The 17,601-nt window shown below is 44.1% G+C and overlaps 1 protein-coding gene across 3 annotated transcripts in view; it reads left to right on the plus strand.

Annotated features, from left to right (window-relative positions):
- The window catches only part of LOC139538065 (homeobox protein cut-like 1), a 222,694-nt gene that overhangs the window by 184,775 nt on the left and 20,318 nt on the right, over positions 1-17,601 (plus strand). For 2 of the 3 annotated variants that reach the window (XM_071340016.1, XM_071340017.1), the window contains 3 exons: positions 241-636; positions 1,532-1,691; positions 15,337-15,639. In XM_071340016.1, coding sequence (XP_071196117.1) covers positions 241-636; positions 1,532-1,691; positions 15,337-15,639 — 859 coding nt within the window. The remainder of the gene's footprint in view (positions 1-240; positions 637-1,531; positions 1,692-15,336; positions 15,640-17,601) is intronic. The other variant, XM_071340018.1, reaches the window with a different exon arrangement.

Genomic DNA, 17,601 nt, shown 5'->3' on the forward strand with positions numbered 1-17,601 from the left:
GCTCCACATACCCACTATGGATCCATCCAATGACAGTGGCTGTGTCCTAATCCTTTATAGGGGAAGAGGAACCACCTATGTATTCATAGCTGGCCAATAGCTTGACGTTAGCGTTAGTGGTTAGCGCCCTCCCTCCACAGTGACTGTGCCGTTTGCAATTTGCCATTAGCCTTTAGTGGCAGGCCCCATCCCCACTCCCCCACCACTCCCACTGACTGTGCCTTTCTGTGTCTCCGCCAGAAGCCTCCCCGGCTGGCCAGCTCGTCCTCGGCGCTGGCCCCCTTCTCCTCCTCCGTCTCCATCTCCTCCCCGGACTGCTGGAAGGACTGGCCCCGGGCCGAGTCCCCATACTCCCAGGCCGGCTCCGAGCCCGGCGGAGGCACCAACACCCAGGGGCCCAGCCGCGCCGACACCCCCCAGAGCAGCCCCTCTCCCCTGCCCCTGTCCTTGAGCCTGGGTCCCCTGGGTTCCCTGTTGACCTCCGCAGCCAAACCAGTCAAGCCGGTGGTGGCGCCGCTCACGCCTGAGCAGTACGAGGTCTACATGTACCAGGAGGTGGACACGGCCGAGCTCACGCAGCAGGTCAAGGACAAGCTGGCCAAGAACGGCATCTGCCAGCGCATCTTTGGAGAGAAGGTGTGCAAGACACCCTACGCCCTACCATCCCATACCACCCTACGCCCTATCGTCCCATACCACCCTACGCCGTACCGTCCCATACCCGTGTCCTTATACTGCCTGATATACCCATCCTGCGCCAGTGTAGTGTCAACTCACATCCCCCCTGTAATACTGCTCCCCTTCCCTCTCTCCCTTCCAGTAATCTACGCTGAGTCACCCAACTGCCCTCCACCCTCGGTCAGCACAGTTCAAAACTGTGTGTACTATGCTAACTCAGCCCCTCCGTTGGAGTGTGTTTCCTAAATGAATCCATTCATACACATGTAAAAAGATTTGTGTGAAGCGGTCACTATTGACATCACACAATATATGTGGTCCTCTAAGCTTCAGTACAGTACAGAGGGCCCCCATCCTACACTGGCCAGCAGTTGTCACATCCATTTAGACACATCTAAGCCTTTCTCTCTTAGCAGTCAGCTAGTTAATGGCATAACACAGTGATGTAGCATTGGGCCACCAACCAGGATTCCACCAACAAAAACTGTTACACACCCTCTTTGGTAGAAACTAAAGCAGACGGTGTAATGATGTACTGTACAGATCTCAGGGGTTTGAAGGGAAAACTGCATGATCTCTGTGTATTTGCATGTGTGTTTGTACTTGTCTATGTCTTGTACTTGTCCATACTGTACAGTATGGACTATTGTTTTTGTTTGCTTACAGTAGCTAATATCAGGCTTCATGCTGGCATGCATTCTGTGCAGTGTAATTATACATTGGAATGTTATTTTACTGTGATTGTGAGCTCAGGTATATTTAATTATTTATTGGCTGACGTGTCTGTGTTCTGTGCGTGTGTGTGCATGTCTGTCTGTCTGTCTGTTTGTCAATGCGTGTGTACATGTTACAGGTGCTGGGCCTGTCTCAGGGTAGTGTTAGCGACATGCTGTCCAGGCCCAAGCCCTGGAGTAAGCTGACCCAGAAGGGCCGGGAGCCCTTTATCCGTATGCAGCTGTGGCTCAATGGAGAGCTGGGCCAGAACGTCCTGCCCTTACAGGGCCAGCCACAAGGTAAACACACACACCAGACGCACACACACATACACATACACACACACACACACACTGATAGAAAGTACTGCACCTTCATTACCAGCCACAATGTACAGGTACACACACACAGAAACAAATACACACTATTGCTGAGCGAATAACCAAAATGTTTTTTAAACAACTAATTGACTGATGTTGGTTCAATTGTTTTAATTTAATTTCGTTAAGTTTTTTTCTGTGGCCTCAATGCGCAGTTTCTATTGAGATAAATCAGATCAAGCCCTAACTGTGTGATGTAGTAGGGATTTGTAGTTTAACAGGCCAATATTCTACATAGTTTAGCGTGTACCTACTTTTTCGGTCTGTGTGGGGCAGACAGGGAGAGAAGAGACAGAAGAATGCATGATCAAGAGGGAAAGAGAGCAGTTGCTTCGAGATGGCTCTACCTAAAAATACATGATCTAAGTGATTGATAGTTGGTATTCAGCAGTCATAAAAGAATGCCTTATTTACATTGAAGAACTATTAAAATAGTGATTTTGTCAGACAGCATTGGCAGCAGCTCTATAGAGATGAGATGATGACTTGGAATGAAATAAAAGTAATAAAATAAAACAAATGAAATATACACAACAACTGAAATATTTGATTAAAGCAGTTCTTCTCAATTATTTTCTGTTAACCCCCCTAGGAAGAAGTAAACATTTCGCGCCCCCCAACTCTCCGCCGCGACTGTAAATAGTATCATTTGTCTATAAAATTGTTATAAGTACACCTCTGCATAACATTGTATCCTTATTAACATTAAAGAAAACAAAAAAAGAAAGAAATATAGATCAACTTACAACAAAGAATAACTTTATTAACATTGTTTTTTAGTCTGTAACAGAAAAGACTTAAAGTGCATAAATTTGCCTGAAATGTTTAAAAAAATGCAACCCTTATTTAAACTGTAAACATTTTTTGACCATTTGATACTGAAAAATAAAATTAAATATAATCAATAAATAATAATAAATTCAAATTGATCAGCAACATTAACTCAGGAGCACAATATATGAAACACTTTGACCTATAAAACAAAAATGAATAAAACAATTTGTGCTGATTTTTTAAAAATCAAAATGAGGAAGTCAGGAAAATGGCTACAATGAGCACGTTTTACAGAGCACAGCTTTTCGAAGCGGGGTTTGAAGCATGATACTGCAACTCTCAGCTCCTGCTCAATGTTTAGCTGGGACCTGTACTTGGTCTTCAGTGCAGCAACAGCAGAGAAGCCAGTCTCACAAAGATAAGATGTTGCAAAAGGAAGAAGAATGTCCATGGCCCTCTGCCCTAAGAGTGGATACTGCCTCTACACTCAGCCAGAATTCACTCAGTGTCTGTGATGTGAACCTCAGTCTCAATGTGGAGTCAGACGTCATATCAATGAACTGGTCCTCCTCTGCAGAGCTGAAACCAGTTGGAGCTGGTGCGTTGAAAGGATCTCTCACCCAGTCATATTGGGAACTGTTTTCAGGGAAGTACTTTTTAAAGAATCCCATCAGTGATGAAATATGCTCCTTAATATATGGAATCACTGAGGTGGCATCATAGTGAGTAGTGTCAACAAATTCATGCAGGTTCTCGAATGAATGAGTATTTCCTTCATCAAGTCGCCTGCCCCACATTGCTAGCTTTCGAGTGAAAGAGCTGATCTTGTCTGTGACCTGAGGGAGGTGTTTATCTTTCCCTTGAAGCTGTAGATTTAGTTCATTTAGCTTTCCAAATATGTCACTCAGGTAGGCCAGTTTTGCCAGGAAGTTCTCATCACTAAATTTTTCTGTGAGGTCATACTTGTGCTCCTTCTCCGAAAACATTCTTATCTGCTCTCTGAGCTCAAAAACTCTGGACAAGACTTTTCCTCGTGACAGCCACCTTGCTTCACTGTGAAACAGCACAGCTTGATGTTCAGCTCCCATCTCCTCACAGATAGCAGAGAAGACTCTTGTTTTTAGTGGTCTGGTCTTTATAAAATTGACTACACCTACAATGTCAGTCATAACCTCACTTAATTCAGAGGAAAGGTGCCTTGATGCCAGTGCTTCTCTGTGTATAACACAGTGTGTCCACTCAGCATTAGGTGAGGCCTTCTTGATGAGTGCCCGAAGTCCTTTTCTCATCCCTGCCATGGTCTGTGCACCATCACTGCAAACACCAATGCAGTTCTCCCACTTTAGCCCATTCTCAGTCAGGAAGCAGTCCAGCATTTTGAATAGCTCTTCAGCTGTGGCTCTGTCTCTGACATATTTACAAAAAAGTAGATCCTCTCACAGGGAGTTTGTCATGTCAAAACGTACATAAGCGATAAACAAACAGTCTTTGTTGCTGTCAGTTGCTTCATCAAACTGTAAGGCAAAACGTTTGTCTTTGAGTTTATCTACCAGCTGTTCTTCAAGATCGTTAGCAATGTCATTTATACGTCTGGCGACAGTGTCATTGGACAGAGGGATAGTTTTTATTTTTGCAGCACTTGCGTCATCCAGCATGACAGAGACCATGTCTAATGCTACAGGTAGTATCAGCTCCTCTGCTATGGAGTGTTTTTTTTGTTGCACTGAGCAATTTGGTGGCCACCTGATATGATGCTAACAGTGCTCGCTGGTTTACTGAAGTAGCATTCACAAAGCGGGACGATTGTTGGCAATATTCGGCACGTTTTTGCTGAAAAAACTCAATCGGCTTATCAGCATGATTGGGGTGTAATGTCTTTAAGTGACGCCTTAATTTATTTGGCTTCATGCTGTCCGCTGCCAACATTTTTAGACACAGTAAACATACCGGTCGTACCTCGTCTCCCACCGTAGTCACAGTGAAGTCAAGCGCTACATACGCTTCGTCATATTTCCTTGTCTTAGCTTTCGGGAGACTTACGTTTGTCTCATTATCTCCATCTCTCTCCGCCTTTTTGTCATCCCTGTTAAATATTTTTCCATGGTGTCTCTTAAGGGTTTGTTATCTGCACTTCATATCTCCTGCTCTGTGCTGTGTGCTCTTGTTCGGTGCAAAACAAACCTACTCCCTGCGGCAAAAAAAGCATGTTCCCCGGGGTCACACTGGGGGGGCGCGCCCCACTATTTGAGAAGGACTGGATTAAAGTAATGTGAATAAATGATAGTTGATAAGCAGTAACGGGCAGTCACTACCATCATGGGACTTTTATTAATTGTTTTCTTCTGTGTTACAGCATTCAACCCGCATAGTGTATTAATGTATTCATTTTTATATCAAAATCGAGAACCATGTTTATTTTTTAATGATCTAACTGAAACGACCTCAAAAATCACTAAACGCTCAGCACTTACACACACACACACCCACAAACACAAACAGAACATGCTGCTTACAGGGCCAACCAGGTATCTAGTAACGGAGGACTGGATACTATAGCCTCACACACACAATATCGCTGATCAAATCCTTCTCAGAAAGGAATAGATGTTTTGACCACAAAGGAACATAGACTGTACATTGTCGTTTTCATTGACAGTGAGCATATGCTTCCATGCATGTGTGTGTCTGCGTTCATGCGCTCGTACATACATCCACCTACAAGTGTGTGTGTGTGTGTCCATGTCCCAGTGTGTGATCTGGTTGATGGCCACTAAGAACAGGTAGAGCCTCTGTCCTTGCCCAGAGATTAAATTCTCCCCGGCTGCAGTCCTTGTATTGAAATGAAAATCTTTCCAGGTTTTTATTCCGTTTCTCGAGAGTTGGGCATAAGCACTGAGAGAGAGCCATCTGTCAGCCAGTGGTGTGTGTGAACCTGTCCGTCAGGTCTCTCCCACAGTCCTCCGTCTGCGTCTGCCTCCTGACCCCACCATCACACACACACACACACACACACACACAGCTTTATTTTCGTGGAATTTCAGAACTTTTTGGGGAGTAAGAATGTTTGACCATTAAAAATCCTATTTTCTCTAACCCTTACCCCTAATGTTAACCTTAACCCAAAACCCTAAACCTAACCCTTAAGCTTAAAATAGCATTTGAACAAATTCAGGACATGAAAAAAGTCCTGACTTTTCAAAAAAGTTATTGATTTCCTACCTTATCAGGACATTCGGGTGAATTCAAATCAAAATCTAATTTGTCACATGCGCCGAATACTTACTTATAAGCCCTTAACAACAAATTTTAAGAAAATATTTACTAAATAAACTAAAGTTTAAAAAAATTAAATAATAATAATGTTAGAACATTGGGGTCCTGATAAGGTAGGACAACAAGTACACACAAGCACACACATATACTGTGACCACACACATAGTATACCAGATCTTCTCTGAACACTGTTGCCTTTCTAACTCTTAATCTGTCCTTGTTCCCAGTCTCAATTGCTACGCAAACAACTGTCAGCAAACAACTGAGCAGTTATCTGATTTATTCCACAATGGTTAAAGGTGCTACACATATGATTTTTTTCAATTTCCATAATATATCTGCAGTAATAGTGGAATGATAGTGTTTCACAATATAGCTTACCCGCCAGTGTTGTGATTGGCTGTGATATTCGACTATTGATTTCTACCACCGGGGCGGCATCTGTAGTCAAAATGGGAAAGCTTTGACTTTGTGGCTGTGTTATCTAGTGGAAATCAGAAATTCTAGGTGTAGCACCTTTTAAGGTTTGGACTGGGTCAGTAATAGCTGATCCCAAGGCTATTTTTCAGGAAAGATGCCTCTTACTCACTCTCTCAAACAAGCCTAAAACACAACATATTTTTAAAACGCAATAAATAATTTCAGGTAGATTCAATCTCATTTGATACAATATTGAAAGGGCTAGTTTATTTATTTTTTATTTCACCTTTATTTAACTAGGCAAGTCAGTTATGAACAACTTCTTATTTTCAATGACGGCCTAGGAACAGTGGGTTAACTGCCTTGTTCAGGGGCAGAACAACAGATTTGTGCTTAGCACAAGTGCTTAGCAACACCATTGAAATCAAAGGCCCGTGGCCTCCACTCATTTCTCATTAGCCAAAGCATGATAAGGTACACGCCAGGGTAAGGGGGTTTATGGTTAACACCTCCACGTCGTCCCGCCATCTACTCTATCTGAGCGTGTGCATCCCGACTGGTCGGAGCCGAAGCTACTGCAGGGATGCTAATTATGGATAGCTAATTAAAGACCAGGTGCTAGGGAGGTGATGACTGCAGAAAGACATCCAGGAAGACCCAAGGACATTGTTGATGCCTGCCACCGTGTTGATGTTGTCGTGAATTAAGATACAGGCTAATCAGATTTGGGGCCTCATTTGTGCCTGGCCCGAGGTAGATCAATTAAAATAGCAGGGTTTTTGAAGAAGATAATGATTTTTTTTTCATGCAAATACATTTTGGTTCTAAGTGGCCTTAGAACTGGGTTAGGAGACAATTAAGCAAATGTGTTGTAATTGTTGGTTAAGATGGGAAACTTTGATATTTTTGCTGATGAAACATTCAGGATTCAGTGTAGTGGGCGAAGTTCCCCTCATGAAGGATGTTGTATTTGAAGATTTCACTATAATTTGTGTCAAACCCTTTCCTTCATTCAAAATGTCTGCATTTGAAAACCCTTCCTATTCAATATCCAAGCCTCTGTTGAACATTTTCTCGACTGTTGCTGTTTTGTCTGGCCGGTTACCTCAGGCAATCTTCCAGACAACTAGTAGAGACAGTGAGACTACTATCCCAGAATGCTGCAGTGCCCATTGTGTCAGGGTGGATCTGGAGTCGTCATGGCAGCTTTCTGCTGAGCCACACAGCGACCCACTCCACATGACGGAGAGCAGACGCAACACGGACATGTCACGAGCTTAGCAAGCCTTGTGTTTGTATTGTGTGTGTGTGTCTGGTCACGTTCTGTGGAAACACACATCATAGTCACATTGACAATCGACGGCAAGTGGTCTTTACGCTCGTCGGACTAAACCTGACTTAATTTGCACCCATCTTAAAAAAAGATGCAATACTCAGCACCACCAATATACAGAAACCATACCTCACACTGATACATCTATAGATGCACAACATGGATGGATGTTACTCATAAATCTACTATGCACCACTAGCATGTACGCACTTTATACATGCTGAATCTGGTAAAGGTTGATCTTTTATAGAGCTGGTCCTCGGCAGTGCTAGCTAACCTGGTGCCAGCTCATTTGCTGTGATGATGAAGTGGCACTAGAGGATAGTCAGCCTCGCCTCTTAATGAGCATCTAATGTGAGGGAGCGCCATGCCCTGTTTACAGAGCTGTCACACCTTATAGACGAGAGCAGGACCCTCGATAACACACACAGGCCAGGGGGGGCAGTGGGAAATAAGGTGGGGGGGTTGTGGCGCTCTCTCCCGGGGGCCTCCCGGAGCTGTTGTAATCAATTACAGCGTCAGAACACTGATGTATGATAATTACTATGAGACAGCCCCCCTCCCCTCCCTCATCTACACTCTCCTCCTCCCAGACAGCCTCCTCCCTCTCGCAGACACACTCATACACATTCATACACTCGTGCACACACACCTACACATACACAGCCCCTCTGCTTTGCTGGGCTACATCACCCCCCACCTCTTACACATATACACACACACACACACTCCTTTGGATAATTAATATGCAAATAATCAGCCGATGGTATGCTAAATAGGAGCAGGGCCTGGTTGGGGAGCAGAGCCATGATGAATTACATTTACTGTCTGTCTTACATTAAGTACTCTTTCTCCATCATTTTCACTGTAAATTAGCCACGGCAATATATAGATTACAGAGATGACATTCGAATCGAAGAGGGAGATCGGGAACACAGGGAGAGTGAGAGAGAAAGAGGATCGAAAATGAATGGCTTTTAAAATGGGCCGTAGCTTAGAAAAGCTTGGGCTGGCCAGAGAATTTAAAAGTACATTATGTTCTTGGGATGGGGTTTAATGGGACACTTGTTAGATATGGAGCAGGGCAGGCAGACTTTCCTGAAACATGTGCACACACACACATATACACTGATGTGATTCTGTCATACACACACTCTCACCAATAGATACACACACAATCAAAAACACTTACATCATTCACATTCTTACTCACACTTGCACATGAACACGCATATTTGTCTATATTGTCACATATATAAACACACTTTGTCTATATCTTTCTATCTCACACACAAATACACACGCACACTTTTAGGCAGTCACGGCAGCAGGGGCCAAAGTGTGTTTAAAAAGGTCCATTTGGTGGATTATATGAATAGCCGGTGTAATGGACCAGGCTTTAGAAGCTCACATGACATTGTCCCAATCTGTGTTTCTGTGCCCTGGCTGAGGGGAGACCACACGGCCCTGTGAAATAGGACAGCCCAGATGGACGGAAGAAAAAGAGATGGAAAGAGAGACCGCTTCAGCCATTGTTTGTTTACGTCGTCCAAAAGTCTTCTCAGGAATGCAAATGGAATGGACTGAAAATAATGTAAAAGCCCCCTCTAAAAGCTGTGAAAAGTGATCAAAAGCTTTCAAAACCAACACAAGGCCACATTGTGTTAATTTGTACCTCATTGTAGGAGACATGTTAATGTGTGTCACTGTATGCTCTTCACCCAGCACAGTATAACATCCTCACTGCCCCTCATTAGAACACACCACAGTTAGCCCAGCTATAAGTAACGCTCCCCAGGGATGTCTGTGGAAGCTACATACACAGTACACACCCTCCATGTGCCTCTCAGAATGTGCGTGTGCATGTGTGTGTGAGGTAAAGAGTGTTCCCTGTCTCAGCTCATCCTTTCCCCTCAGTGCTAACATGCCCTCTCCGTCAGGAACACGGATACAATGGGATGGGAAACATGGAGTATACCGATGCCAGCTTTAACATACACATTAACCAAGGGCCATATGACTAAAATGCTGCATGTTCAGCATCAAGGCTTTCTTCCCAAATGCTTCGTCTGTATATCAGAATGTTGAGTGTTGACTTTTAGTTTTGGGTGAAATTGAGTGCCACATTTGCATAGGCAAATGTATATATATATCTAGTGTAGACATACATTGGTATTTAAATTGGTGCCGCTGTATTTTTGGAACAAAAAGCCTTTGGTTGCAGTTGAACTGGGCCAGTTTTGGAGTAGTATTTATCTAAAAGCCAGTGAAAGCTGTTTTAGGCCCTTTTAGCGTCACCACTGTCAGAGTTAAAAGCAGCAAGCAGCTGTACATCCAGATGCAGCGCACTCTCTGTCTCTCTCTGTCCTCTGGCGTCAAGCAAAACAGAGTGCCCTGCAAGGAAAACAGAGAACTTTGCCTCCTCCCTCTTTCATCTCCTCTCTCCCTCCTTCATCTCCTCTCTCCCTCCCTCATTTTCTCCTTCCTTTCCTCAGTGCAATGTCCCTCTGGGCCGGTGACATGGCTGGGCTGTGGGTTGCTGGAACCATGTCACAGGACAACCTCTCATGTGGAGAACCCCACCCTTCCTTCGTCTCCAACTCCCCCCTCCCTCCCCTGCCCCCCTCGCGCCATGCCGCCAGTTAAAATGTCACCAGTCGGGTGAGCGAGCCGGGCAGGAGATGCAAGCTGACTGCCTCCCCCCTGCACACACACACACACTCCCCCTCAGCTGTTTCCCCCAGCATGGCAGGGAGGTGATCACTAGTGACGGCTCCCCTCGGCTGCTCACTTTAGGGCCGCAGCCAGCCACACACACACACACACAGAAAAAGACAGCTCATGCACAAAGCCTCAAACACACACACACACACATGCACACCCTACCACACAGGGTTGGCAGAGAGAGGGAAAGAGGGATAGTGGAGGGAGAGAGAGAGCGGGAGCTTCATCTGGAGCCTCTGACTCTTTCATGTCATAGGGACTCATCAAAACAAGTTACTAGTTTTTCCAGACTTCAGAAATCATTTTATCAAAAAACTGAAGACACTGTCTGTAGTTATACAGTGTTGAGAATGGACAGGGTAGTTTTGTGTTGGGTATTTACTCTTTTGGTCATATTAGATTTGGTTTTTAAGAGCTGCATGTCAGTTGCAGTTTGGCCATTACTTTTCTGTCAAGGTTGTAGGTATGAGTATTCCAACACTGATCAACACACAAACACCAATCACTCTCCCCTGTCCCACACCTGTCCTTCACACAGACCTACAAACATACACACACCATTCCACCTCCAATATCCCATCTGTCCTTTACATACACACACACCATGTCATGTCCCGCAACTGTCCCTCACACATAACCTCCTCTGTTCCATCCTTGTACACCACACACACTCTCTCCCCTTCCTGATTCAGAGGGGTTGGGTTAAATACGGAACACTCATTTCAGTTGAATGCGTTCAGTTGTACAACTGACTAGGTATCCTCCTTTTCCCTTCCCTCAAACACATACACCCTCCCATGGCCAGATCCGTAGTGATGGGGAGACCTTGGACTCCATCAGCCCCCCTTCTTTCCATGCTGGCCTTCCTCCTGGCCTCGGCTGGGGAAGACTGATGAGTTGGCCCTCCTCTGCTGGCAGCCAGGCACCATGGAACCCCCTCTCAGTGTAGGACTACATCTCTACTTCTACTCCACCCACTCCACAGAGCAGGACAGGAGAAAGTCCAACCACCACATACACAGATACACATGGAACAAAAATATAAACGCAACATGTAAAGTGTTGATCGAATGTTGCATGAGCTGTAATAAAATATCCCAGAAATGTTCCATATGCACAAAAGCTTATGTCTCTTACATTTTGTGCACAAATGTATTTACATCCCTGTTAGTGAGCATTTCTCCTTTGCCAAGATAATCCATCCACCTGACAGGTGCGGCATATCAAGAAGCTGATTAAACATTATGATCATTACACAGGTGCACCTTATGCTGGGGACAATCAAAGGTCACTCTAAAATGTGTAGTTTTGTCATGTATAAGTGTATATTTGGCCTTGGATTTTAGGTTATTGTCTTGCTGAAAGGTGAATTTATCACCCGTATCTGTTGGAAAGCAGACTGAACCAGGTTTTCCCCTAGGACTTTGCCTGTGCTTATCGCTTTCGTTTCTTTTTATTCTAAAAAAAACGTTTTGTCCTTGCTGATGACAATTATACCCATAACATCATGCAGCCACCACCATGTTTGAAAATATGAAGAGTGGTACTTAGTGTTGTGTTGGATTTGCCCCAAACTTAACACTTTGTATTCAGGACATAAGTTAATTTCTTTGCCAGATTTTTTGCAGTTTTACTTTAGTGCCTTATTCCTTCTTTTCACTCTGTCATTTTGTTTTTTTTATGTGAAAAACTCTCCAATCCTTAACGATTACAAGCATACCCATAACATGATGCTGCTTGAAAATATGGAGAGTGGTACTCAGTAATGTGTTGCATTGGATTTGCCCCAAACAAAACACATTTTTTGCAGTATTACTTTACAACAAGGATGCATGTTTTGGAATATTTTTTATTATGTACAGGATTCCTTGGTTTCACTCTGTCAATTAGGTTAGTATTGTGGAGTAACTGCAATGTTGTTGATCCATCCTCAGTTTTCTCCTGTCACAGCCATTAAACTCTATAACTGTATTTAAGTCACCATTGGCCTCATGGTGAAATCCCTGAGCGGTTTCCGTCAACTGAGTTAGAAAGGACAACTGTATCTTTGTAGTGACTGGGTGTATTCATACACCATCCAAAGTGTAATTAATACAAAAATCCGTTTTTATTTTTTACCCATTTACCAATAGTTGCCCTTCTTTGCAAGGCATTGTTAAACCTCCCTGGTCTTTGTGGTTGAATCTGTGTTTGAAATTCACTGCTCGACTGAGGTAGTCATTCAAAAATAATGTTAAGCACTATTATTGCACACAGAGTGAGTCCTTGCAACTTATGTGACTTTTTAAGCAACATTTTACTACTGAACATATTTAGGCTTGCCGTAATTTTCAGCCCATGGAAAACACTCAGTATAAATAACAAGCAACATTCACTTCATTTTTCCCTTTCAGCAAAATCCTAGAAACCAAGAAATCAATACTTATTGACTCAAGACATTTCAGATTTTTATTTTCTATTAATTTGTAAAAATTTCTAAAAACATAATTACATTTTGACATTATTGGGTATTGTGTGCAGGCCAGTGACACAAAATCTAATTTTAAATTCTGATCTTAACACAAGAAAATATGGAAAAGGGGTGTGAATACTTTCTGAAGGCACTGTAGCTATGCACACACACAGTGCATTCGTAAAATATTCAGACCCCTTGACTTTTTCCACATTTTGTTACGTTACAGCCTTATTCTAAATTTGATTAAATTGTTTTTTTCCCCTTCTCATCAATCTACACACAATAACCCATAACGACAAAGCAAAAATTGTTCATTTGCAAATTTATTACAAATAAAAAACTGAAATATGAAATTAACATAAATATTCAGACCCTTGACTCAGTACTTTGTTGAAGCACCTTTGGCAGGGATTACAGCCTTGTCTTCTTGGGTATGACGCTACAAGCTTGGCACACCTGTATTTGGGGAGTTTCTCCCATTCTTCTCTGCAGATCCTCTCAAGCTATGTCAGGTTGTACGGGGAGTGTCGCTGCACAGCTATTTTCAGGTCTCCCCAGAGATATTCGATCAGGTTCAAGTCCGGGCTCTGGCTTGGGCATTCAGAGACTTGCACCGAAGCCACTCCTGCATTGTCTTGGCTGTGTGCTTAGTGTCGTTGTCCTGTTTGGAAGTTGAACCTTCGCCCCAGTCTGAGGTCCTGAGCACTCTGGAGAATGTTTTCATCAAGGATCTCTCTGTACTTTGCTCCGTTGATCATTTAATCAATCCTGACTAGTCTCCCAGTCCCTGCCGCTGAAAAACATCCCCACAGTATGACATGCTTCAGCATAAGGATGGTGCCAGGTTTCCTCCAGACGTGACGCTTGGCATTCAGGCCAAAGATTTCAATCTTGCTTTCATCAGACCAGAGAATCTTGTTTCTCATGGTCTGAGAGTCCTTTAGGTGCATTTTGGCAAGCTCCAAGCGGGCTGTCATGTGCCTTTTACTGAGGAGTGGCTTCCTTCTGGCCACTCTACCATAATATCCTGATTGGTGGAACGCTGCAGAGATGGTTATCCTTCTGGAAGGTTCTCCCATCTCCACAGATGAACTCTGGAGCTCTGTCAGAGGGCCCATCGGGTTCTTGGTCACCTCCCTGACCAAGGCCCTTCACCCACGATTTCTCAGTATGGCCGGGTGGGAAGCTCTAGGAAGAGTCTTGGTGGGTCCAAATTTCTTCCATTTAAGAATGATGGAGGCCACTGTGTTCTTGGGACTTTTCAATGCTACCGACATTTTTGGTACCCATCCCCAGATCTGTACCTCAAACCAATCCTGTCTCGGGGCTCTACGGACAATTCCTTCAACTTCATGGCTTGGTTTTTGCTCTCACATGCGCTTTCAACTGTGGGGCCTTATATAGACAGGTGTGTGCCTTTCCAAATCATGTCCAATCAATTGAATTTACCACAAGTGGACTCCAAGTTGTAGAAACATCTCAAGGATGATCAATGGAAACAGGGTGCACCTGAGCTCAATTTCGAGTCTCATAGCAAAGGGTCTGAATACTTATGTAAATAATGTTTTTTTCAAAAAAACTTTTCACTTTGTCATTATGGGCTATTGTGTGTAGATTGAGGAATGTATTTTATTTAATCAATTTTAGAATAAGGCTGTAACGTAACAAAATGTGGAAAAAGTCAAGGGGTTTGAATACTTTCGGAATGCACTGTAACATCCTTCCTTTTGGTAGTCACTGGCCTAGAAGTGCCAAGACCAGCGTGTTGGACATCATCAACTTGGCAGTGCTCTGAAATGTGACAAACAAGTCAATTTTAACGTGCAAGTCAGAAGTTTTGTGTTCAAGTTAATTTACTCTTAAAGCATACTGCTTGAACAGAATCATAAAACACATACAGCCAGCATACTCGCACTCTCTCACACACACACACACACTTATCTGATCTACTGACAGGCGCTTTCCCGTCAATGCAACTCAACGTGCACCTTTCTTACAGATGCGCAGAGAGGAAGAAAATACACGTGTAGTGATTTTCTACTCCTCCGCTCTGCATTCTCTCCCTCTCTGCTCATCTCTGACAGACTGCTGTCTCAGGAGGATACTTTTTGGGCCGTGCAATGGGCCATCACACAGCCATTGGGTAGAGGGTGGGAGGGGGTGCTGGTGGAGATGACAGAATCACAGTGACACTTTAGCGCCAATCATTCTCTCTGTGTGTGCATGCTGGAATGACTGCCTGTTTGATGGAGCATTGGAGCGGAGTACCTGTAGCCCATATAGTTAGCTAGAGACTAGCTGATATAGACAGACAGTGTGGGGGCTAACGCAGTATGGGGGCTAGAGTTGGTGGAAACGCAGTAACAGGGCTCTTGTGAAAGGGTTACTTGTAATCAGAGAATAAACTTAGGTCCAAATTCAATCAATTAAAAGGAAATCTGCACAGCTTGACATGTTTTGATCATGTGGCTTTCCTACAGTGGTTGTGTTGCCATCTCACTTTTAACCATGTCTGTGCAGTGGCTGGTCCATCACATGTCTTTGTCTCTGACCCTTGGTTCTCTCTCTCTCCCCTGTTTCCACAGAGAACACCCCAAAGACCTCAGCCAGCTGCAGCCCAGCACCGGAGTCACCCCTCAGCTCAGCCGAGGAGTCAGTGAAGAGCTTGGGGGAGCAGGTGGGAGGAGAGGGATGTGGGGGTGGAGGAGGGTTGTCCCAGTTCCCCCCCAGAGAGCCCAGCGAGCCCTCTGAGTCCCAGCCCGGCACACCGCTGCCCGTCCCCGGTCACTCAGGTCTCAGCATCCAGGAGATGGTGGCCATGTCCCCGGAGCTGGACACCTACGTCATCACCAAGAAGGTCAAGGAGGTGCTGACTGATAACAACCTCGGTGAGTTGGAGTGGTGGAATATGCCACTCTTTCTTTCAGCAGTCACTTCTACAACTCAGTCTTTTTGCTTTGACCAGCACAATGAAGACACAAACCCAAATCAATGTATCCCTTATTCTCCCTGAAGTGTACAACAACAGCTACAACAAACCTCATCCACTACTAATGAGTACTGTAGCACCTGGGTGATGCCATGAGCCATTTTGTCACCAGTGACCACACACTGGCAGTAGAGGGGTGAGGAGGAATTGCACATTGGTCCAAAGCTACAATCAGTGTCCACAAAGCAGCACAATCTCGCAACAAGCATTCTTTCCTCACTGATAATAATTTGTTCCAATTATTTCTAAAAAGCCCTGGCTGAGAGTTGCAACACTTCAAACGATTAATGTTGCGCCGGGTTCGGAGCGTGTCATCATTGTACACATTAGCTCCGCTCCAGAACGGGGATATGCTCTTTACCCCACCAGCGTCACACAGTGCTGCCAAGGCAGAAAGATTTAGCCAGTTTCCATGTTCCACAAGCTGGCAAGCTTGCTCATTAGCCATCCCCTCAGCTAAAATTAACCATCCCAGCTATCAACTCACACAACAAAGGAACAGAGAGCATAGTTTACACACTGTCCTGGGAAGACCCAAAGCTGGAGCTAGCTACTATCACAGCCAGTGTAGCGGCACAATTGGGATGTGGCCCAGCTTTAAGCCTAAGTGTTTCCTGGTTAGCCTCTGAGCCAGTTGGATTTAATGAGTCACTTATCTGTTGATTATGGTTAAAGGTAAAATCTTTAGTTGCTACATACACATTTTTTTACTCCAATGTTTGTAAACAATGTATACAAACCCTGTATAGCCTTGAAACATGGTTCAAACTATACTTTTGATATATGGGATGGCCAGTCCATACCTCTGTCTAGGAATTTGAGAATGGTTACATTTCTCCAGGCCTTTTTACCAAAACAGAGGCAGGCTTTGTTATTGTTTCAACTAAGGAGTCTAGCTTTAATAGTTACAGTTTGGTTGATACATTACCAGAGAAACAGGCTCAAGCAGCATAGTGGAGACTTATCCAGTCCTTTCACCTATGGCTGGCCTTAATTCCTTAGGAAAGGAGATGAATAACACAAGCAATTTTAGAGTATTGGGACAAAGCCTGGTTGTCATAGGACTGCTCTCTGCATCACGCTCTGACTGCTCAATTAGCCCCACAGAGAAGTGTCTCCCTCCCTCCCATCCTTCCATCACTGTTCCCTAGACCTGGCCGCAGCTCACTCCCCCCCTCTACTGTGAGGTGGCCAGGACCAGTGATGGATGGTGTCGTTTAGCAGCTCCCTTCAGCCAAACTCACAGAGATCGGGCCAAATCACTTCCATGTCTGTCAGCTACAGTAGCCTTACTGTAGCACTGCACCCTCTTGGCTAGGTTGTTATAAAATACAATGTGTTTTCACTAGCTCTCCTGGATAACTAAAGGTAATACAAATAGTAATATGTTTTGCCTACTAGCCTAGTCTCTCTTCTACCTGATATAGTCCAGGCATATTGGGACAATATTAGGCAAACTGCACTGAGATTGGATGCTCACCAAAACAACTAGCCACTATCCTTAATATCGGTAAGGCAACGAAAAATGAAGTTAGATTCACACTGACACAGATGACGCACACAGCCAAATCAGATTTCTTACAGGACTCAATCAATGTTATTTTGTTTCACACACAGTTTAGGAAATATGGGCACAAAGGATGCCTCTCAATGAACATGTTTACCCCTGCTGATTGCACCTACATCTAATCATTTTCAATGGGACATTCTATTATGTGGTGGTCCACAATATGTATTTTCTAAGGTGCTGTGATTTATGCCAATGGAATTGTGTGATATGATTTAGACCCTCATGGTTTATTTAGAATAGATTAACAAGTTCACCCTTGTACTTTACTTTAATACATAGACTGAGATCCAC

The sequence above is a fragment of the Salvelinus alpinus genome, chromosome 13, assembly GCF_045679555.1.
Source record: "Salvelinus alpinus chromosome 13, SLU_Salpinus.1, whole genome shotgun sequence".
In the NCBI taxonomy this organism is placed as follows: domain Eukaryota; kingdom Metazoa; phylum Chordata; class Actinopteri; order Salmoniformes; family Salmonidae; genus Salvelinus; species Salvelinus alpinus.